Source organism: Notothenia coriiceps, unplaced genomic scaffold (genome assembly GCF_000735185.1).
Source record: "Notothenia coriiceps isolate Sejong01 unplaced genomic scaffold, NC01 NC01_scaffold00037250, whole genome shotgun sequence".
NCBI classification, from domain to species: Eukaryota; Metazoa; Chordata; class Actinopteri; order Perciformes; family Nototheniidae; genus Notothenia; species Notothenia coriiceps.
Genome location: NW_011369951.1, coordinates 12,290,232 through 12,300,745, shown reverse-complemented (window position 1 = coordinate 12,300,745; position 10,514 = coordinate 12,290,232). Strand labels below are relative to the sequence as shown.

Here is a 10,514-nt window from a genome sequence, read left to right as displayed (position 1 = left end):
TCACTTACCAATTGCAATCTGAGCAATGGGTATGACACAGAAAAACAACTTTGAAACAGCTGCAAAAGAAAGAATAGATTAAAAAACACTTAAAGCGTCTTCACTGTACACAATCAGAGTCAAATGAACCGATGACAGGCGTGCACGTGGTCTCACCTAGTACGGGGGTTGGGGGTTGAGGAGTGCTGCGGATGCGACTAATAAGGCCTATGTTCGACATGTTCAGTGGTGAGGGTTCTGAAATGAAGAAGAAAGGATCAAAACTGAGCAGACAGTTGTGTTGATTGTTAAAAAGTACAAGTCTAGACGCTGACAGTGATATTCTATTAGCCAGCCCAAAAAAAAAAGAAGCTGAAACCAGGGAACATTCTGCATTTTTGTTTGACAAATATAATATATATACCTCATTAATATATCATTTCTAGTCTTAACGATGTAGAAAACTGGTTTTGAAAAAGAAGAATGCATTGAATTAAGGAAATATATATATTTTGTACTTTCCATTGTCACTGACAGTGTTAAAGAGTTCCAATGTCGGTGTGAGGACTACTTTCTTAATGAATACGTTATGGTAAGAAGTCAATATGTCCTTTTCACATTACAATTAATTTCCCACAATGCAACTAAGCGTCTTCAATTAGACCATGATGCCTCTTGATGGTCTGTTTCTTTGTAAATGCCACACCTGAAACATGATAAGGTTTTTTTCAATGGCTCCTGTTTGAGTCATATACAACCTTATCTCTTTTCACAATCCCGAGTTAACTATTTAGGATGTAAAATCAGTGGCATCCCTTTAGGCATTCAGGGAAATTACTCATGAAAGGATCCTAGATTTAAATGGTATTTCTGTTACACATAAGTTAAAGAAATGGTGAGTTCTTAGCGTAAGAGAATACATTATACATGCATGTTTCTGCTCATTACAGTGATTTAATCAGGTCAGTTGATTTATCCCAGAATAAATTCAATTTAGTTTTCCTAAGCTATCCTAGTTTTCCTAAATAAAATGTGATGACTTTGAATGAATTGCATACAGTCTTGTTTGTTGTTGATGTCCACAAACGTACAATATATGTGTTCAGGAAGAGTAAGCCAAATGACAGCTAAGTGGTTTGACTAGATTCATATGAAAGCCGGTTTGACCAGCAACAAGTGACAACCTGTGCACAAAAACTACAAGATTAAATCAGACAACGAAAAAGAAATGTAGTATGACAATTAGACAAAATATGTGAAGCTGAAATATAACTTTAGTCCAATTTAGGATAGTTAACTGATATTAAATTAGATTTAGTATGTGATGTCAACATTGCCTCTACAACATTTATGTAGACTCTGAAACACTTTCTATTTTGGTTTCACTTCACATGTGACAGTTTTGGACATGTGACATGTCCAAAACTTTGGCAAAGGTTACGCAGCCTGATAAATAAATGCTGTCAAAGCCGGAAATATAACGTCTATCTGTGACCTCGCCTTTTATTTCTCAGTAAAAGTTCAATGTAACCTGCCACACCCCGCTAACACACAGGCATAAAGTTAACTTCTAACACCAGATAATGGGTTTCAACTGCGGAACAACCGCGTAAAGTGTCAACGTAATATTGTAATACCTGGATAAATAAAGGTTTGAAATGAAATGTAATGCACAAAAGTGACGAATTGTTTTGTTATAGGACACTTACCCTGCTGTTAGTCAGTCTGCCTCTTTCCCGCAGACTTCAGCTGTGAGTCTGACATCGCCTCGTGAGCTGCAGTAGCTCCACCTCTCGGGAGCGCGCATGCCCATCAGCTGACTGTAGACCTAAAAACGATAGGCCTGTTTCTCAGTAGAGGGATAATAAGTATGTATGTATATCCTCTAATTCAGTAAAAGCAGCAATATCACAGTGTAAAAAACACACGAGTTGAAATAAAAAACACAATTAGTAAAAGCATTATGCAGCAGAATGGCAACAGGCTAGTGATTATTCTTACAATAACATTACTCCTATTGTTGTCAGGATGGAGCTAATTATGAACACCATACCTAATATACTATTTGGTAGTTCATCACTTAATTATCATTTTAGAAACTCATGATTTTCTGTTCAAAAGTTGCAACCTAAAAAGAGTAGAAAGTCAAAGCTATGAAACTTATATAATATATAGTATAGTATCACAGCATAGAATGTAAAAAATGAACACTTGATAGTCAACTTAGAGCAACATAAAACAAACCACATTTCAACACTTCAAACAGGCTCCGGATATACAAATACTGTCAAATGAGTATAGTTAAAGGTTGACCAAGCCTTAGCATTTTATCTTAGATTTGGATAGTTTGCATTTGGAACAGAGGTGTGGCCACATTCAGTATCACACAGTCGTTTTCCTAAGCGATATAAGCTCCAGTAGGCTAATGCTGCAGTTTATCTCAGCCATTTACATGTAATCAAAATGGAGGAAAATAGGAAAAACATTTAATAAATGTTCATGCTTAGTCTCACACAGTGTGTTGTTTCCGATTCTGTTTGCAGTCCTGCAAAAGTGCACCCTGGTGAGAGTGAATGTTAAAACATTCACTCTCACCAGGGTGCACTTTAATCGTTGCTATTGTCCAGCTACTGGTTTAAGTCCTCTGGGCTAAAAGCTGAAGTGAAAGTTTTCCCCCAAAAAATTACTTCAATAATTTGAATGCTGCAAGAAATGAAATAAACTGACTCGTCAGTATACTCTGAAAAGTGTTAATTATTTAATCATAGGAAAAAAAAATCAAAACACAAATGCAAATATAGTTTTGTACATTGACATTCAAACATATTAACAACATAAATAATTGTAAAAAATACAACCACAACAGCAACAAAACAACAGTTCTTACGATTAATTAAATATAATACCACACAGAGGAAATATTTTGGCCGCAGTTCATTCTTTTGCATGGACTGCTTGAGTCGTGAAAGATGGTCACCCTAACATCCGACCTGCAGATCACCACAGAGTACAGAACACACCCCGGGTGCAAATAGCATTTTTGACTATAGTCACCCGGGTGTAAATAGCATTCTTCACTATAGTTACCCGGGTACAAATAGCATTGCTCACTATAGTCACCCAGGTACAAATAGCATTGTTCACTATAGTCACCCAGGTACAAATAGCATTACTGACTATATACACCCAGGTGCAACTAGCATCTGCCTTAAATACATCTTTAATTACAAAATGTATCAGCGGTTTAGTTGTTTAACACAGTCTAACTTTAGTTCATCAAAACTTCTGTTTGTCCATCCACTTCCACCAGAGAGGAAGACACTTGCCATGTCAGGGAATAGTAACCAGGGCAACGCATGATGCTGTCACAAGTCTGTGAGGCAGACGCTGGAGGAGGTCTCGACGTAGACGCACCCTCGGGACCCGGGCCGGGATTGGCCGCCTCGCAGATCGATCACATGACTCCGACTTCTCTCTGACTCAGCCGTCTGGAGCCGAGCCTCTCCCAGCATGGAGTCCCACAGCCACCCTCTGCTCCACAACTGCACACAGCAAGACAGGATTGACTGTGTGTGCAAACGCTGTGTGTGTGTGAGAAAGAATATATAAATAAGTCAAACCTCGATAGAGATGTGTGTGCTGGGGTATCTCCTGTAGAAGATGGCTCTGAGGTTGAACTCTGGGTTTCCCTCCGCCTTGAAAACATGTGTCCTGATGGTGTCGTTCTCACACCGCACTATGGCATAAACATCTGGAGCTGTGGAACATAATGGACAATACAACAAAAATGTTAAGAAACATTTTATATTTTCCTCTGCTATCTCTTCGGAGATGCAGTGGTTCTGTGGTACGCAACCTTTTTGTTTGGGGGGGCGAAGTCCTGATGCCCTTCGGAGGTAGACAGTGGTCACCAATGTTGGTTGAGGTAGAAAACAGTGGAAGACAGAGGGGGACAGCAAATCCTCCTTCAGTTTCCTATACAAAAAATAAAGATATAACAGATTAAATCCACCGAAGACTGAGAAAACTGAGTTAACCCTGTAAGGCCCACGGTTGTAATTTTACAACATTACTTTAAGCTATCCTAAAAAAGTCACTAAATGTTTTGTTTTTTTAAAGACCACATTTACATAGTCAAAAGGTCCTTTTGTTCAGCCTCACACTACTATTGGGTAATACATACTTCCAAATCTTCAAACGAGCAACATCTCTTTGTTTTATTGGACTGGATTTGTAAGATTCAAGTAAGTAAAATGCCTCAAATATTTTTTGTGATTATCACAATGTCTAGAACATGTACATATTTAGTTATTGTGGAATACATTCAGTGTTTCCCACAGAATTTGATTCTATTTGTGGGGGCACCGCACCCCCCGGTAAGAAAAGCCAAAGGCCCCTTAACCTATTCGGGTGGCCCACGCATCCACCCTGCCTCAAATAAGAAAATACATGTGAGTTCATGGCTACTGTAGACAACGTTCTTGTTGCTCTGTGTTGTGTTGTTAATGAGTGAGACACACCGGAGTTGAGGATCTGCTGGGTTTATTCTCCCAAAAATATCATTTAGCAGACGCCTTTTTCCAAAGCGACTTACAATGAACAATTACAGGGACGTTCTCCCTGGAGTAACTGAGGGCTAAGTGCCTTACTCAAGGGCACACTAGTAGTGGTGTTCCAGGCGGGATTAGAACTTGCAACATTCCGCCACAACTAAATCAATGTATGGGAAACACTGTAGTGACATCATTATGTAACGTTCGCCTTTCTATCGGCTAGCGCTCCAATACATTGTACATGATAGGCTAAGGGGCATAACAATTGCGAAACATCTCTAGGCAGTTGACCAATCACAACAGAGCAGGCCAGTTAACCAATCAGAGCAGACTGGGCTCTGGTTTCAGACAGAGGGTGAAAAGAGGTGCTGCAGCACAGGCAGTATGAGGAAAATAAAGAGCTTTTTGAACATTGAAGCATGTAGACATGACACAGTAGAGACACTACATACAAATATGAACCTGAAAATGAGCATAGTAGGTACTCTTTAATGACAACTGTAGCCACAGAAAATGTAAAAGAAAAAAGAACATTGTTCCAGACTCTAATTTAGGAGAAATTAATCAAAACCAACTGGGAACACATTCTACCCAATAAAGGCAGTGAAGTGCAGGAGTCCAACTTAACATTACTGACCAATGACTGAATCTCTAAGGAGAGTTTATTTTTTGTATATTTTTTTACCACAGCACTTAACAAAAACAGTTAGACATCACTGCTACACAGCAAGTTTAACAAATAAACAGCTTTGGAGAGCGTTTCATTCGACAGGGATCAAGCTAACGGACTGGATAAATAAACTTCAGCTACGGTACATGCAGATAAAATGGTTTCTAACTGAAGGCACTGTTCTTAGCGACAGAGAGGCAGGATGACTAATTGTTCCATAAGCAGTAACTCTCCTGATTGTGTCAATGATATTCATGTTCAGACAAATGATGAACAAACTGTTTCTGTGACTGTTTGAATGATTGGTGTGGAAGATGAAGTAATCTCCGCACAGTGAATAGTCACCAGTTAAATTACACTAATGGTACTCAAAGGACTTATTTGTCATTTTGTTATATTTCTGACCGAACATAAAAAGAAAATGCCTCTTACAGGTTATGAACTAGGGCTGTACCCGAATATCCGAATATTCGTTCGTTGGAGTACTACATATACTGTAGGCAGACTGTATATTTGCGTTCATATCTCAGGTATCATATTAAGGCACCCCAAAACTGCCAAATGGTAGTAAAAGAAAAAATGAACATACAATTAAATTATAATGTTAAATGAGATAGAACAAAGGAGACATACTATTGAAGATGGTATGTCTATAAACTTCTTAGTAAAGTTGGCAATCTAACCTTGTTACCTTTAGCTTTCCCACTAAAATGCTTACGCTACTGTTACGAGTTCATACATTAATGCTACATCAGTATGTAGTACGGTAAATGCATAGTTAGCATATGTACATGTATGTATGATAAATGTTTGCTCAAGATATTTAGCTTGCAACCTTTCATTTCAGTTCAGCTAGCTAGTCACACAGTCTTCTTCAAAAGCTACACACACAAACCAACCCTAGATCACCGCTCTGGGCAAATATGGATATGAATAAGAAAAGTGTAAATGTGGTGAGGACAATATTGCTTTGGTAAAATAAAAAGGACAGAATGTGTGCCAAGAAGATAAAAACATACGGGGATAAATGATTGGGAACTTCAAACGAGCAACTGATTGATGGTTAAAGCAAGCTATGCAACTTTGTTAAGAGCTTTTAGCACCAGGAAAAGCGCTATATAAATAACAATAATAATGTATTGTTGTTATTATTTTTATTTATTTTTAAACTCCATTCTAATAATATCTTTATATCTCGGATTTATGTCTTTGTGTATCTTTTTTTTTCTATAATGGTTTAACACATTAAGTCAGTTTCAGGGCTCCATATCAGTGTTTCCGCCAGACCAGGGCTGAGAGGGGGGGGTTGACTTGAGCCGTCCCTTATAGATACTGTCTTTTTACGTTAGTGAGCCGGATCCTTTGGCTCGGCTCTCTTAAAGCGCCAGCTGTTTCGGCTCCCAAACGGCTCTTCATGTTACCACAGTTTACCACGGAGCCTCAGTTCACGCGCGTGCTCCACTAAAACCCCCCTGCTCATCGCGTCTAAATCGTGCACGTTCCGTGTTGTGCTGCAGGCACCGCCGATGTCGGGGAAACGATCTTCAATACTCCGAAAAGAATCCCACCGGACTCCTTTGCCTCTCCAACAGAGGGATGTCCTTGTCCTGTTTTCTCCTTCTCTCGAATTATTAATATTTGTGGACGCCCTCGGCTCGAGTTCAGGGCGTCCCGAGCTGAATAAGGGCGTCAAATGACGGCAAGACGCCCCCCTGGCGGAAACGCTGCTCCATATGAATCAATAAGTATGACATATGTGTAAGTGTTGGTATAGGTGGCTTTATACCGCAGGGGACCACTGCACTGGGGCAGCATGTGAGGTCAACTGAACACAAGCTGAGTATTTGTAGCATTCACTCGTTTTATTATGGGTAGTATTTGACCCAGGGCAATGTAGGGAAACCATTAAATAAGCAAAAGACAGACTGATGTAAACCCCTAATCGTTACAGTGTGTTACAATAAGGAAGTCATCTATCAAATTGTGTCAGCTACGCATTCCTGAACAGTCAATGAGGAGCTGTGTGAAACACTGGACCCGTACAAATGTTATACGAGAGAACACAAGAACCCCACTCCCTTTGACTTTCAAAGGCATCTCCTACTTTTTCCTTACTCTTCTGTTCCTCCTATCATTACAGGATGGCATGTTCTGTTCCATGTTCCCCTCACATCCTCTTATTTCTCCACCACTTTCCCCCCTTGCCCTTTTCTGCTTCTTATCTGCCTGTCCTCCTGCTCTCACCATCGTTCTCCACTCGGCTGCGATCAGTCGGCAGCGTGCAGAACATTTCGTTTCATCATCGCATTTCCACTTCCCCATTAAAGGACTGACCTCACATAAAACTACTATTTAAGGCAAAAAAAATACACACACGCCGGGGGGGGGTGGAGAGGGGTTGCCGGAGGCGTGTGCATGTACGTACACACGCACGAGGATCTCCCAGCAATACAGGAAATGATCCACCCCACCCCGGGGCCGGCAGATAATTTCTCTGTGTCATGAAGCCAGTCCCTGTGTGCAAGTCATTTCCTCTGAGGCAGCATTCTCTGCTACCGCTGCTTTGTCTGCAGCCAACATTTCAATGACACATGCATAACAGCTACAGGTATGACTAGTGGTGGAAAAGTACTCAGATATTTTACTCGAAGTTTTAAAAGTAGCAAAAGAAAAAGGAAAAACACTCCTGCATTCGAAATCTTGCTGAAGTAAAAGTACAAAAGCATTGCCATCAACTAAAGCCAAAAGTAAAATCACACATTATTTGCAAAACCCCATTTCAGAATCGTATATATCTGACACATTGTGATTATAGAGTAGGGCTGCTCGATTATGGCAAAAATCATAATCACGACTATTTTGGTCAATATTGATATCACGAATCGTGATATCAATATTGACCAAAAATAATCGTGATTCACAATTATTAAATACGATTATTCATTGACTTTGAAAACATCAATTTATTGAACTTTTAAAAAAAAATAATAATAATTTGAACAGTATGTTTTTAACAGTTGATTACCCTGAACTTTAAGTATAATTCAATTGAAAAAAAAGATGATACATTTATATTAGGGCTGTCAAACGATTAATGGAATTAGTGGAGTACTTCGTGACCATGGTGAACGTTGTGATCAGCTGTTTTAGCGCAGTTCTCCAGTGAAGGGGGGGGAGTCTCCCTCCGCAGCCGGTTGGCGTAGTTTTGGCACAATTCCGTTGTACAGACCGACGTTAACAGCAGCCCTGTCTGTGCACACAGAGACCGACTGTCGTCCGGTGATCTAACCGCCTTCTGGAAAAGCTTCACAAGTACGTCGGTACACAAATGCGCTTTGTGACACAAGTGACGGTACGCATTTCAGATTACGCAGATAACCTGCGTACCAGTTACAGCACCCCTGTACTACAGAAAAAGTATTCTCCCTCGGGACTTCCTGCAACAACACCATGCCGTTATCTTGATTCTGATTGGCCAGAAGACATTATCAAAGATGTTCTATTGAGAAAACGATCACTACGTGACTAAAAGTTTACAAAACCGTTTCTAGGTCTTCGGTATTTCCAGACAAGTGGCTACTGAATCAATCTTACTAACTGCTGTCTGTGCTAATTCTCGGCGCGTAGTTGGCGGTACTTTATTNCAGACAGGTAGGAGAGCGCCCAGCTGGATCCCTGACGTCACTCACTCTGACCAGGCACTCCGTACAAAGTGTGTCAGAGGAAAAAGGAACATCCCTCTCATAAGTGAGAGGGATGTTCCTTTTTCCTCTGACACACTTTGTACGGAGTGCCTGGTCAGAGTGAGTGACGTCAGGGATCCAGCTGGGCGCTCTCCTACCTGTCTGACACGCAGAGAGCTGCTGCTACGAAGGTCCTACCTTGCCCAGCGACCATAGAGGACCTCTATGGTCGCTGGGCAAGGTAGGACCTTCGTCTCTACTTTCTCACAGCGGCTGGTATGTATTGTTCCCAGCCTTCATCCCGTCAGGGAAGCTAGGCATGTTCCATATGTTCCAGGGACGGTGATGCGCCATTACGCATGGCACAACAGGCATAGGGTGTTATTGAGCAGGTGTGTCTGTGCTAGTGCCGGGCGGACCCAGTGGGGCGCAGACTACATCATGCTTCGCCCTTAACCCAATAGCGATAGCCTTAGAGGGCGAAGCCATATACGAAATAGAACTGAAGTTACCTACTGTAACTCCAGCTTCGAGTAAATGGCGTAGCCCTCTAAGTGCTGGGCCCCACTGGCTCCACGAATAGCTGAAGAAAAGTTATTTTGTATGGGAGCAGGTTGTCGGGCCTCCTTCCTATTTATACCGGAAGGGAGCCCGAGGGTGGGGCCCACCTTGCGGGTGGTCGTGGACTACAAGTGTTTCAGTGCTGCGCGGGGGCGCAGGGGGATTACCCAATAGCGATAGCCTTAGAGGGCTACGCCATTTACTCATAGAAGCTGGAGTTACAGTAGGTAACTTCAGGTCTCGCTTGTCTCAAACAAGCCTTAAGACTATGAAAAATACGCAACTAGAAAGATTACAAATCCCAGAATCCCGGTCCCGCATGCTGGCTCTTACGGAATCAAATAACTCCCCTTTTTGTGTATGTACAGCTCTCAACATGCCCAGACTTGTAGGGATTTTAACCTCGTTTAATACTTTTCGCCTCATTCTGAAAGAAAGAAGTGAAATGTGCCAATGTGACGGCCGTCTTGGTGTGTGGTGCGAGATGGGAGATGTAGTTCATAACAGATATTGTTCTAAACTGTATTAAAGTAAACATGTATTATTTTAAACTGTATTGAAGTGAACATGTATTATTGGGGACTGTTTTCAAGTAATCCTATATATATAACCTTCTCACTTACACTCACTGACCCTGATACCAGCACACATACATATTCTTTTCAAGTTTCTTTCTGGGGCCAATATAATCTCAAGCACCAATATATCTGCGTACAATGTTTGATTGTTTTGGAAAGAATAGTTTGTGTGAAATATTCCTTGGGAAAGTAAAGGAGTGAATCCTGGTGCAAGATAAAAGATTGACTCTGTCCTTGTTTAGTTCCGAAGCTCTCACGCTCTGTTCAGAAGTAAAATACTTTTTCCCAGAACTCTGATTCGCTGTATTGGACCCGACCAGAAGTGAATCCAACCAGTAAGAACACCTAGGAGAGTGAGCAACTCCTCCCCACGGACTCTCTGATTCGCTTAAGAGTGAAATCAACCAATTAGAGATTTGGGGGGGGCGGAGCAGCCGACACAACTCTGCCCCCAAATATGTCTATGAATATTGATGTTTATTCATGCACG

At 41.1% G+C, this 10,514-nt stretch overlaps 1 protein-coding gene across 1 annotated transcript; it reads right to left on the bottom strand.

Annotated features, from left to right (window-relative positions):
* Nucleotides 1-2,734: 2,734 nt before the first annotated feature.
* On the bottom strand, nt 2,735-9,239 carry LOC104967322 (calpain-5-like). Its single transcript, XM_010796733.1, has 4 exons — nt 9,154-9,239; nt 3,836-3,954; nt 3,600-3,736; nt 2,735-3,521 (listed from the first exon to the last, which is right to left on the bottom strand). The coding sequence occupies exons 1-4, from the start codon at nt 9,237-9,239 to the stop codon at nt 3,345-3,347; spliced, it is 519 nt and encodes a 172-aa protein (XP_010795035.1). The 3' UTR covers nt 2,735-3,344.
* Nucleotides 9,240-10,514: the final 1,275 nt, after the last annotated feature.